This window comes from Mobula hypostoma, chromosome 12 (genome assembly GCF_963921235.1).
Source record: "Mobula hypostoma chromosome 12, sMobHyp1.1, whole genome shotgun sequence".
NCBI lineage: Eukaryota > Metazoa > Chordata > Chondrichthyes > Myliobatiformes > Myliobatidae > Mobula > Mobula hypostoma.
In genome coordinates this window covers 6906116-6920061 of record NC_086108.1, presented here as the reverse complement: position 1 = coordinate 6920061, position 13946 = coordinate 6906116, and the positions used below count along the sequence as shown (strand labels likewise).

At 43.8% G+C, this 13946-nt stretch overlaps 1 protein-coding gene across 5 annotated transcripts in view; it reads right to left on the bottom strand.

The window, feature by feature from the left end:
* Window positions 1-10222: 10222 nt before the first annotated feature.
* The window catches only part of LOC134354591 (alpha-actinin-1-like), a 156392-nt gene continuing 152668 nt past the window's right edge, over window positions 10223-13946 (bottom strand). For all 5 annotated transcript variants that reach the window (XM_063063566.1, XM_063063567.1, XM_063063565.1 and 2 more), the window contains one exon: window positions 10223-10881. In XM_063063566.1, coding sequence (XP_062919636.1) covers window positions 10723-10881 — 159 coding nt within the window. In that variant the 3' untranslated portion in view covers window positions 10223-10722. The remainder of the gene's footprint in view (window positions 10882-13946) is intronic.

The following is a 13946-nucleotide window of genomic DNA, read 5'->3' as shown; positions in this document are numbered from 1 at the left end:
CTGCTTCGATCACATCTGAAACATCGGAACCCTGGAATATTAAGCTGCCAGTCCTGCCCCTCCTGAAGGGGCTGAGAAGAGCAAGAAAGGGGCATGAGAAGGCCTTGGCGAGTAGGGTAAAGGAAAACCCCGAGGCATTCTTCAATTAAGTGAAGAACAAAAGGATGACAGGAGTGAAGGTAGGACCGATGAGAGATAAATGTGGGAAGATGTGCCTGGAGGCTGTGGAAGTGAGCGAGGTCCTCAATGAATACTTTTCTTCGGTATTCACCAATGAGAGGGAACTTGATGACCGTGAGGACAATAACAGTGAGGTTGATGTTCTGGAGCATGTTGATATTAAGGGAGAGGAGGTGTTGAAGTTGTTAAAATACATTAGGATGGATAAGTCCCCGGGGCCTGACGGAATATTCCCCAGGCTGCTCCATGAGGCAAGGGAAGAGATTGCTGAGCATCTGGCTAGGATCTTTATGTCCTCGTTGTCCACGGGAATGGTACCGGAGGATTGGAGGGAGGCAAATGTTGTCCCCTTGTTCAAAAAGGTAGTAGGGACAGTCCGGGTAATTATAGACCAGTCAGCCTTACGTCTGTGGTGGGAAAGCTGTTGGAAAAAATTCTTAGAGAGAGGATCTATGGGCATTTAGAGAATCATGGTCTGATCAGGGACAGTCAGCATGGCTTTGTGAAGGGCAGATCGTGTCTAACAAGCCTGATAGAATTCTTTGAGGTGGTGTCCAGGCATATAGATGAAGGTAGTGCAGTGGATGTGATCTATATGCATTTTAGTAAGGCATAAGTTCCCCACAGTAGGGTTATTCAGAAAATCAGAAGGCAAGGGATCCAGGGAAGTTTGGCCAGGTGGATTCCGAATTTGCAGAAGGCAGAGGGTCGTGGTGGAGGGAGTACATTCGGATTGGAGGGTTGTAACTAGTGGCGTCCCCACAAGGATCAGTTCTGGGACCTCTACTTTTCGTGATTTTTATTAACGACCTGGATGTGGGGGTAGAAGTGTAGGTTGGCAAGTTTGCAGATGACACAAAGGTTGGTGGTGGTATGGGTAGTATAGAGGATTGTCGAAGATTGCAGAGAGACATTGATAGGATGCAGAAGTGGGCTGAGACGTGGCAAAGGGAATTCAACCCGGAGAAGTGTGAGGTACAACACACATTAAAGTTGCTGGTGAACGCAGCATCTGCAGAATTCCTAGTGTTTACAAAGTGTGAGGCGGTACACTTTGGAAGGACAAACTCCAAGGCAGAGTACAAAGCAAATGGCAGGATACTTGGTAGTGTGGAGGAGCAGAGGGATCTGGGGGTACATGTCCACAGATCACTGAAAGTTGCCTCACAGGTAGATAGGGAGCTTTTGGAGTGTTAGCTTTCATAAGTTGAGAGATAGAGTTTAAAAGTCGCGAGGTAATGATGCAGCTCTATAAAACTCTGGTTAGGCCACACTTGGAGTACTGTGTCCAGATCTGGTCGCCTCACTATAGGAAGTATGGGAAAGCATTGGAAAGGGTACAGAGGAGATTTACCAGGATGCTGCCTGGTTTAAAGAGTATGCATTATGATCAGAGATTAAGGGAGCTAGGGCTTTACTCTTTGGAGATAAGGAGGATGAGAGGAGACATGATAGAGGTATACAGCCATAATAGATAGAGTGGACAGCCAGCGCCTCTTCCCCAGGGCACCACTGCTCAATACAAGAGGACATGGCTTTAAGGTAAGGGGTGGGAAGTTCAAGGGGGATATTAGAGGAAGGTTTTTTACTCAGAGAGTGGTTGGTGCGTGGAATGCACTGCCTGAGTCAGTGGTGGAGGCAGATACACTAGTGAAATTTAAGAGACTACTGGACAGGTATATGGAGGAATTTAAGGTGGGGGGATTATGTGGGAGGCAGGGTTTGAGGGTCGGCATAACATTGTGGGCCGAAGGGCCTGTACTGTGCTGTACTATTCAAGAAACTTTTAGATAGGTTTCAGTCACACCAACACTAAACTCACCTCACAATCTATGAACTCACTTTCTCAAAATCATTTTTTAATTATTATTGTCATTTTGTTTTACTTTTTATATTTGCAGTGTCATTTTTTTTGTACACTGGTTGTTTGTCTTGGTTTACTTACTGCCTGTTACACTGCTGGCATTTAGAGCAGCAATGATGGTCCTTCTTCACTGCTGGTGTTCAGCACTTCCTTCATCACGTCAGCAGCTTCCTCCCAGTTTTCACTCGTCAGCTATGCAATTCCTGGGTGGAGACTCAGGAATACCATCCCACCCAGGCGTAGGATTCTTCATTGCTGTTTCCATAACAATTTTGTTTGACCAGTCAGGGTTGTTAGCTCTGAGTTGAACCCCTGAACCTGGAGGACTGCTCGACTACTCTTAGTCTGGCCTCTAGTCTTTGACCTGTTTTGCTTGGGTGATCCTACAAGAGCCAAAGCACAAAGCCCTGACTCCAGCCAACATAGCTCTTCGAGTAATTGAGGCACACAAGCCTTTAAACCCTATGACAAATTTGTGGTCCTCTTGGAGGTGTCTTGGTTTTTTCAAAATGAATATCCAACACTACTATCAAATTGGTTTGTGAGTAGTTTTTCATTGATTCTATCGTCTTTCTTTATATTTATGTGAACACCTGCAAGAAAATGTATCTCAGGGTAGTGTATGTGTGCTTTGAAAATAAATTTACCTGTACATTGAACTTTGAATTATAGGAAAATGGAGGGCAATGTGGGAGGGAACTGTTACATTGATCTCAGCGTAGGTTACAAAGACGGCACAACATCTAAGAAGGAATGTGCTGACATTGGAGAGGGTTCAAAGGTTCACGAGAAAGCTCTTCACACCGTCTGGACAGCATCATTCCCACAATCCTGATCGATAAGTTACAGAACCTGGGCCTCTGTACCTCCTTCTGCAACTGGATTCTTGACTTCCTAACCAGGAGACCACAATCAGTGCAGACTGGTGATAATATCTTCTCCCCTGAATATCAACACTGGTGCACCTCAGGGGTGTGTGCTTAGCCCACTGCTCTACTCTCTCTATACCCATGACTGTGTGGCTAGGCATAGCTCAAATACTGTCTATAAATTTGCTGATGATACAACCATTGTTGGTAGAATCTCAGATGGAGATCAGAGGGCGTACAGGAGTGAGGTATGTCAACTAGTTGAGTGATGTTCCAGCATCAACTTTACACTCAATGACAGTAAGACGAAAGAATTGATTGTGGACTTCAGAAAAGATAAGATGAGGGAACACAAAGCAATCTTCATAGAGGAATCAGAAATAGAGATCTTGACACCCAGGAATGTGAAATTGCTCACTCTCTGAGGATCTAACTTGATCCTAACATATTGACGTAGCTATAAAGAAGGCAAGGCAGTGTCTATATTTCATTAGGCATTTGAAGAGATTTGGTTTGTCAACTAAAATAGTCAAACTTCTGTGCATGTACCATGGAGAGCATTCTGACAGGCTGCATCACTGTCTCGTATAGGGGGTTGGGGGGAGGCACCTACTGCACAGGACCGAAAGAAGCTACAGGAAGTCATAACATTAGTCAGCTCCATCTTGGGTACTAGCCTTCATAGTACCCAAGACATCTTCAAGCCGCGGTGCCTCAGAAAGGTGATGTCCATTATTAAGGATTCCCCATCAGACAGAGAATGCCCTCTTCCCACTGCTACCATCAGGGAGGTGTTAAGGCACACACTCAGCGATTCAGGGACAGTTTCTTCCCCTCTGCCATCCAATTCCTAAATGGATATTGAACCCATAAATAATACATCACTTTTTAAAAGTATTTATATTTTTGGCACTCTTTTAACCTATTTAATATATATATATATATATATATATATATATATACACACACACTTACAGTAATCTATTCTTTCTATTTTATCACTGCTGCCAAGTCAAATTTCACAACACATGCCGCTGATAATAAACCAGATTCTGATTCCAGGATTGAAAAGATTGTCGTATGAGGAACGTTTGATGGCTCTGGGCCTGTACTCACTGGAATTCACAAAAACTGGGGGTGGAGGAGTCTCATTGAAACCTATCAAATGTTGAAAGGCAAACAACAGGAATTCTGCAGATGCTGGAAATTCAAGCAACACACATAGAAGTTGCTGGTGAACGCAGCAGGCCAGGCAGCATCTCTCGGAAGAGGTGCAGTCGACGTTTCAGGCCGAGACCCTTCGTCAGGACTAACTGAAGGAAGAGTGAGTAAGGGATTTTGAAGTTGGAGGGGGAGGGGGAGATCCAAAATGATAGGAGAAAACAGGAAGGGGAGGGATGGTGAAAGGCCTTGATACAGAGTGAATTCCTATGGTTGGAGAGTCCAAGACCAGAAGGCACAGCATCAGAATAGAGGGACGTTCACTTAGAACACAGATGAGGAACTTCTTTTGTCAGAGAGTGGTGAATCTGTGGAATTCATTGCCACAGGTGGCCAGGTTATTGGGTACATTTAAGCAGAGATTGATAGATTCTTGATTAGTTAGGGCAGGGAGGGATACAGGGAGAAGGCAGGAGATTGGGTCTGAGAGGGAAAATGGATCAGCCATTGTGGAATGGTGGAGCAGATTCGATGGGCCAAATGGTTGAATTCTATATCATATTGCCTAACGTCATGGGCCAAAGGGCCTGTGCTGCAATGTTCTTTGAAACGTGTAGAGCAATAATGGGACAAACACAGGAGAATGTGGCTAGTTTAGATGGGACACGGTGGTGGGCAAGGACTAGAGTCCTGAAGGGCCCGTCTCAATATCCTAAAAAGGGGAAGAGTTCCTGAAAACAGAATACAGGGAGTTGGGAAGGAAGCTGAGAAGCAGGACCCCAAGGGTAATGAGCTTAGGATTGCTGCCTGTGCCACACGACAGTGTGGATAGGAATAGAATGCGGTGGCAAATAAATGCATCTCTGAAGAATTCGAGCAGGGGGCAGGGATTCAGATTTTTCGATCATTAGGACCTCTTCTGCGTCAGGTGTGTCGTGTACAAAAGGGATGGGTTGCACTTGAATCCGAGAGAGACCAATATTATTGCAGGCAATACTAGAGCTGTTGGGAGTGGTTTAAACTAATATGGCAGGGGGATGGGAACCAGAATGAGCCAGCAGGTTTACAAGTAGATGATGGATTTAACATGAATGTAAGGAAGGACAAGCCAATGATTGGGGACAAATGCAGACAAAGCAAAGAGTTACATTGTACCACAGAGGCAAAATTTAAAAGGGTGAAGAATGCAGGACTGAACGTGTTCTATTTAAATGTGCGTGGCACTCAGAATAAGGTGGACAAACTCATGGCACAATTAGAGATTGGTCAGTATGATGTTGTGGGCATCACTGAGTCACGGTTGAAAGAAGGCCATAGTTGGGATCTACTTTGTATTGAAAGGACAGGCAGGAGGGCATAGGCAGTGGTGTGTCTCTGTTGGTAAGAGATGGAATTACATCTTTAGAAAAAGGTGACATAGGGTCAGAGAATTTTGGATCCTAGTGGGTGTGCAAGGATAAAAAAAACATTGTGGGAATCATATATAGGCCTCCAAATAGTAGCCAAGATGCAGGGTTGAGATTGCAATGGGAGCTGGAAAAGGCTTGTAATAAGGGTAATGTCACAATAGTAATGGGGAACTTCAATATGCACGGGGATTGGGAAAATCAGGTTGATGTTGGATTGCAATAGAGAGAATTTGTAGAATGCTTATAAGATGGCTTTTTAGAGCAGCTTGTGCTTGAGCCAACTAAGGGAAAGGCCATCTTAGATTGGGAGTTGTGTAATAACCCAGATCTTATTAGAGAGCTTAATGTAAAGGAACCTTTAGGAGACAGTGATCATAATATGATTGAATTCATACTGCAAGTTGAGAGGGAGAAGCATAAGTCACATGTATCAGTATTGCATGGAATAAAGGGAATTACAAAGGCATGAGAGAGGAGCTTACACAAGTGGATTGGTGGAGGATACTGGTGGGGATGACAACAGGGCAGAGATGGCTGAAGTTTCTGGGAATAGTTCACAAGGTGCAAGATAGATATGTCCCACAGAAGTTGTTCTTAAATGGCTGACAAGGGAAGTTAGGGACTGGATAAAAGCCAAGGAAATGCATACAAGGTAGCAAAAGTGAGTGGAAAGTTGGATGATTGGGAAGCTTTTAAAATCCAACAAAAGGCATCTGAAAAAAGCCATAAAAAGGGAAAAGATGAAATATGAGGGCAAACTAGCTAATAATATAAAGCAGAATACCAAAAGTCTTTTCAGTTATATAAAGATTAAAAGGGAGGTCAGAATTGATTTTGGACCACTGGAAAATGATGCTGGTGAGCTAGTAATGGGGGACAAAGAAATGGCAGATGAACTGAATAAGTACTTTGCATCAGTCTTCACTGTGGAAGATGCGTGCAGTGTGCCAAAGGTCTGTGAGCGATGATAAAATAACTCAAAAGTTAGCATGGTTTCTGTCAAGGGAGATCTTGCCTGACAAATCTGTTAAGAGTTCTTCAAGGAAGTAACAAGCAGGGTGGACAAAGAAGAGGTAATGAATGTCACTTACTTGGATTTTCAGAAGATATTTGATAAGTTGCCACACATGAAGCTGCTTAGCAAGTTAAAATCCTGTGGCATTACAGGAAAGATACTACCATGAACAGAGGAATGCCTGACAGGCAGGAGGCGGCAAGCAGGAATAAAAGGGCCCTTTTCTGGTTGACTACCAGTGATGAGTGGTGTTCCTCAGGGGTCAGTATTGGGACCGCTACTTTTCACATTGTATGTCAATGATTTGGATAACTGAAATGATGTATTTGTGGCAAAATTAGCGGATGATATGAAGATAGGTGGAGGGGCAGGTAGTGCTGAGGAAGTAATGCGGTTGCAGCTGGACCTGGACAAATTGGAAGAATGGGCAAAAAAGTGGCAGATGGAATACAGTGTTGGGAAATGTACGATAATGTAATTTGGTAGAAGGAACAATAGTGCAGACTATTATCTAAATGGAGAGAAGGTCCAAACATCAGAGGTGCAGAAGGAGTTGGGAGCCCTTGTGCAAGACTCCCAGGTGGTTAATTTACAGGTTGAGTCTGTGGTAAAGAAGGCAAGGAGCACCGAGGTGAAGTGTCGTCTCACCAGAACTCCAGCTGAACTATACCATGATGTCCTGGAATGTTACCATCACCATCTGTACGGGATTTGCAAGGTATCTGACCACAAGACCCTAAAAACGATTGCAAGGACTGCAAGAGGATTATCAGGGTCTCTTTCCCACCCATCAGGAGTGCTGCGTACACAGGGCCAAGAATCCCCCCCTATCCGTTCAACAATCTCCTTGACCCCTTACTGTCAAGCAAAGAGGTCCACTGTATTAGGACAAGGACTGTTAGCAGGGTTTCCCAATCTGGGGGTCCACAGGTCCCTTGCTTAATGGTATTGGTCCATGGCATTAAAAAAAAGTTTGGGAACTCCTGACTGTTAGGGTGGGAAACAGCTTCATCCCCCAAGCCATGAGGCTACCACACTTCCTATCGCCACCCAAGTCACATTTCTTGGCCAGTAGCATGAAATTGTTGACTTGTGTTGTAAATGCACCTTATGCTAAATATCAATCTTCTTGAATATATTTTATGATTTGTTAATTTAACTGTAGTAATATTATTTTGTGTGTTTGTGAATTATATGTACTGTGCTGTGCACGTTGGTCTGGAAGATTGCTTGGCAGTATACGTTTTTGCAGTTGAATAACAATAAACGTAGAGAGCATTCTAACAAGCTGTCTGGGATGAGGTGGGGAAGTGGCTACTGCACAGGATCAAAGTAAGCTGCAGAGAGTTGTAAACTCAGTCAGTTCCATCATGGGCACTAGTCTCCGTGGTATCCAGGACATCTTCAAGGAGCAATGCCTCAAAAAGGCGGTGTCTATCATTAAGGACACACATTACCCAGGACATGCCCTCTTCTCATTGTTACCATCCGCGAGGAGGAACAGGAGCCTGAAGACACACACTCAGCGATTCAGGAACAGCTTCTTCCCCTCTGCCATCTGATTTCTGAATGGACTTTGAACCCATGAACACCAACTCATCACTTTTTAAATTTCTATTTTTGCACTACATATTTTAATTTAACCACTATATACATTTTTTAAAAACTGTAATTGAGATTTTTCTATTTTTTTCTATATGTATTGCATTGTACTGCTGCCGCAAATTTAACAGATTTCACGATGAATACTAGTGATACTGAACTTGAACAGGCTCTGTATCACGAGAAAGAAAAGTGAATGCACTTTCAAAAAGTCCAAAATAACGAGTCTGGGAGCTTATTCTCAAAAATAGTGAAGATTTATTTCATCTACTAGGGCTAAGGTAGCAGAAACCCACTGAAAACACCTTTAGATCAAATATAGAAAGGCAGCCCTTGCTTACCAAGGCAAGCTGGCTAGAGGGGTATGAAATATTGACAAAACCTCTAATATTCCAGAAAATTCCATTTGTCCATTGAAATGTTTTCTTCAGAGAATGTTCCCTCTTTAAAAATTAAGCAGTAATTACAGTCCATGACAGTTTCAGATGATATATATATTGTATAGCAAATCCCCATATTAATCTAAACAGCAGAAGCCCCTCCATTACCACCAAAACCTGCAGATACACTCCGTCAAGGCCAGCCTATATATCACAGCGACAATAATTCAACGTCTCGGTCCCAGGAGCAAGGAGAATCAAAACTATTAAAAATAAAACCCACAAAAGCCCCCGCCCCCCACCCCCATTTCCCCGCCTCTCCCCACCCTCTCCCAGGACTTCTTCCTGCAAAAAAAAACAGTACCTTCACAGAAAAAGCCCAGCTTTGTATTTTTTTAATATTTAAAAAGGCAGTCATTCAAATTATAGATCACTGCAGTATATACACGAAGATTAAATATGGAGAGATAAATATTTTTCCTACCTCAAAAATAATAACCTAGTTTGCCTCTTGGTGGGGGAAACATTCTCTCCTGGTGCACAACTTTAATTCATTTTGGGGGTCAAGTTACAGATCACCACAGCCAGTCAGGGTTGCACTTTTAGCTTCCAGCATGGGGCTTCCTCCACAACTGCACTGAAAATGTCAGGACACAACTGAGACAGTCCCAGCTCATCTCCACACTAAATCACAGCACTTAACCACCCCCCCCAACCCATCAATCAACAACTGCACTGAAAATGTCAGGACACAACTGAGACAGTCCCAGCTCACCTCCACACTAAATCACAGCACTTAAACCTCCCTCCCCCACCCCCTGTCAATCAACAACTGACTCTTTTGTGATGTGCTTCTGGTAGGCATATCTCAAATTTCCATCCAAATTCATTCCTGGCCGTGCAATCTGCATGGCTGACTCTATTCATTGACAATAATTGCAATTTCTTGATTCAGGATTAAGCAGATTTGGTCAGAATTCTAGCAATTTTATATCCCTTTTATTTTATAATCAATTCATAATAATGATTCAGACTTCAGCTTAACATGATGCAGGGATTTCACTGGGTACAGGAGGAGGGTACTACAATATCATCATTTACTGCCTTACTCACTCTACCGTGGAAATATAACGTGGTAGCAGAGCACTCCAACTCCTACATCAATCTGTTCTACTTCCACAGTGCCTCTGCTGCTCTTTCTAAGCTCACTGTAGAACGGTAAGTGAAACCCAACGTTATTTTAATATCTTAATAAGCTAATCACAATAAATAGTGAGCAATTATACTGGAACGTAGGGCTCCGCTAGACCTCTCCCGTCCCGTGGTTTAGTTAGGAAGCCATCACAAAAATGGCCATATTACCTGTTTAATATCTACCATCAGCAAATTTATTCCACCCCCCCTAGAAAAAGGCCACATTTTCAGCACATGTCCAAATACTCTTGAAGCCTAGACTCAAGGGCAGTGTGGGCGATGCTGGAACACTGAATGACGGAGAAATCGCAAAAGAAAAATCAGATCAGTCTTGATTTTTCAGTAAAAACGTCGCCAGGCAACCCCCCCAAACCTCCTTTAAAGCATATACTGCACTGTAGAACTAAATACCTTAACTGATTTAAAAAAATTGCATTGTGCTCGTCAATAAATGGTGCGGGTTATTCTAGATATTGGTTGTCGAAGAGTATTGATTAAATACCTCTTCAATCACACCTTGATTTGGAGTGCTGGGGGTGGGGGAGGGAGGGAGGGAAGTGGGAAGTGAAAACAGGAGTACTAAATATTCAAAATACAAAAATATTTAGTTTTACAGTATCGAGTATGTGTTGGAAAAAATACAAAGGAGCCAGTTTCCTATGGAATTTTTAGAATTTAACATCAAAACCGCCAAATTCTCATGAGACAGATTCATATGTGGCACTTATGATTAATAGCTGACGTGCTCTGAATGGTGCAACCGTGCAGAATGTTCAGAGAAAATAAAAAGCTTCACTGTTCTGCACCCCAGTGTAGAAACGCAAAATGGAAGTTTGCATAGATTTAAGACTAACAAAGTAGTAAGATAAGACACATTATGGAATGTACAGTAAAGAGTTCCTTGGTAAGAATATACGTCAACTCCAAGCCGCCACTTTACCGCACTGCTGTGTGAAGGTGGTGGAGGAGAGAGTGCGCGCGCATGCTCTGGGGGAGTTTAAAAAAAAAGAGTGGGCTGGCTATGGAAAGAAAAGAAACTGTGATTGGATTACAGATCGCTTTCGCCGTACAGAGCTGTGGAGAAAGACATATAATCCAGAGCACCAGGCACTGCATCAGGTCCTCTGTACGGAGCCATCCGGGCAATACAGTATTCAGCTTGGTCCGGGGGTAGCTCCCGTCGTAGCTCCTCTGCTGTGATGTAGTTCTGGAAAAAAAAATTCACACAACTTGTCAGACCCCATCTATTACGTCCAATTCTACCCCTGCAAATCTAACTTCTCTCTTTTCATTGCTACCAACAGGAAGGAGGTACAGGGGCTTGAAGACACACACTCAATGATTCAGGAACAGCTTCTTCCCCTCCGCCATCGGATTCCTAAATGGACAACGAACCCATGTATACTACCTCACTATTTTTTGTTCTTTTTGTCCTAATCAAATTATTTATTTATATATATATTTCTTATACTAACTCACATTTTTATTACTATGTTAGCACTGTCCTGCTGCGACATAGCAAAAAGGTTGACAACATATGCCAGTGATTCTGATGCTATTGCCAGAGATGGGGAACCTTCATTGTTGCCCTAAACACCAGCAGCATAATGGGCAGTAAGTGGTTCTATTTCACATCTTCCCTCAACTTACTCCGTGACCTTTTTCTACTGGATAGGTAAGCAGTGAGCAAAACACCTTCCAGTATCAGCTGTAAGGTCGAGGTTCGATTCCCCTCACTGACCATAAGGAATCCGTACGTTCCCTGTGTCCGAACAGATGCTCCCACATTCCAAAGGTGTATGGATTCGGGTTAGTGAAGTGTGGGAATGCTGTGTCGGTGATGGAAGTGTGGCGACACTTGTTCCTGCCCCAAGTGGGCTGGCTGTTTACAGAAACAATGTGTATGCTTCGATGTACATTTGACAAATAAAGCTAATCTTTATCCCTTCTTCAGCAGGAGTCGGGAGATAAGGGACAGCACAAAAGCTAGCCCTTTGACGGGTCCATCACCACCAAGACACACTCAAGCATTGTCCATTTTTCTGTATTTGGGCCAGATCCCTGAATCAGGGGTTCCCAATATTTTTTATGCCATGGATCAATACCATTAAGCAAGGGGTCCATGGACCACAGGTTGGGAACCCCTGCTCTAAACCTCACCTATCCATTTACCTGTCCAAGGATGTTTTAAATCTTAGGACTGCTTCTATCATTTCCTCTCACAGCTTGTTCCACACATCCCCGACCCTCCGTATGAAGAAGTTGCCCATCGGGTACCTCTTACATATGCACGTTCCAGTAATAGACTCCTATACCCTGGGAGAAGCAGTCTATGTATTCATCCTTTCTTTTATGGTGAGATGCATCTTCTGAGCTGTCTCTCTCTGGTAACGTGGCACTCCCTCAGGAGAACCTTTGTCAGTTAGATACTTCATCTGAACTGTCTCTCTCTGTGCTGCAGCACTCCCTCATAACTACCTCTCAGATGTGAGATGCCTCTCTGGCATTGCTGTGCTCCTACAGGAAAACTTCTGACAGTGAGATACTTCTTCCCAACTGTCACTCGCTGGCAATGTGGCACTCTCTCAGGAGTATTCTGAAGATACATCTCTACCAAAGGAGGTGTAAAGCACTCCTTCTCTCTGCTAGTCTGTAGGTCACCCTTGGGCAAGGTGTAGCGCCCGCCTACCCACTCCCCCATCAGGGTCACGTGAAGCCATGGAAGCAGATGGCGGATGGTCGTATGAGCAGCCGGTGCAGATCACAAGTCCTGGTTATGTGACCACTGTCGCCAGGCAGACAGTCTCTGAGGAGTATTGATAATGGCTGGGGTCACCTGCCTTGTAAAGACACTGCTCAGAAGAAGGCCATGGCAAACCACTTCTGCAGAAAAATTTGCCAAGAACAATGATCATAGAAAGACCATGATTGCCCACAACATGATGACGACGAAGATTTTTTTCAATCTGCCAAGGTAGCGAGGCTGCAGAGGCATCAACAAAATGAACTGCTATTATTTGCCTACCACTGTAGCAGCACCTCCCAAACCTACAAGCTCTCCTACTGAGGACGGCACCGGAGACTTGGGAGCAACATCATCTCCAAGTCACACACCATCCCAGCTTGGAAACCGAGATCCTGCAAGTCCCTGTCTTTGGCAGGTCTGCAGTAGTTGAAACGGGTGGGTGGCACGGTAGTGTCACGGGTCAGCGCTCTGCCTTACAGGGCCAGGATACTTGCACAGTCTGTTGTCTTCTGCACTCTGGTGGAATACCCCACTTTGGTGGTCTTTTGTTGATCTCGTTATAGTTACTAATTTTATAGATTTACTGTGAATGCCCACAAGGAAAAGAATCTCAGGGTTGTATATGCTGACATATATGTACTTTGATAATAAATTTACTGTGAGGTTTGACTTTGATTCACGCCGATATCTGTAAGGAGTTTGTACTTGCTCCCTGTGACCACATGGTTTTCTCTGGGTGCTCCAGTTCCCTCCTACATTCCAAGGACATACGAGTTAGGGTTAGTCAGTTGTGGGCAACTGGAAACATGGTGACACTTGCGGGCTGCTCCCAGCACAATCCTTGTTGATCTGACTTGACGGAAGATGAAACATTTCACTGTATGTTTCCATGTATATGTGACAAACTATGCTCATCAGATCTACAGAAGTGGTTTGCCATTGCCTTCTTCTGGGCAGTGTCGTTACAAGACAGGTGGCCCCAGCCTTTATCAATACTCCTCACAGACTGTCTGCCTGGCGTCAGTGATCACATAACCAGGACTTGTGATATGCACAGGCGACCACCCACCACCTGCTCCCATTGCTGTGGTGACAATTCCACATCACAAAACCACAGAAAGCTTGTTTCTGTCCCTGCCTCCAGACAGAACTGAGCAAAAGCTTTTCTACAAGGTTCAGATAGTCATTTAATTGAACCAAACTAAACCTGTTGGGACAGTTGAAGACATCAAGCAACAACAATATTCAGGCCGGGAGCTGTCCTCCAAATCACCTTTAAATCAAAGGGATTTTTTAATATATATATAGCTTAACTTCAAAGATGGTATCTGGTCTCCAAAGCAACAGTTAATAAATCAGCACTTTTAGTACACTGATTAGAGACGGTGCGGCTGACAGCAGATCCCCACTTCACAAAAGATTAGCGTTTTACTTCAAAAACCCATTAGCCTGTTCAGCACTTTCAGCTCGTCTGTAAAGGCTTATGGATAATTTTAACCTTTGTCGTCTGGGTGCGAATTTCAAAT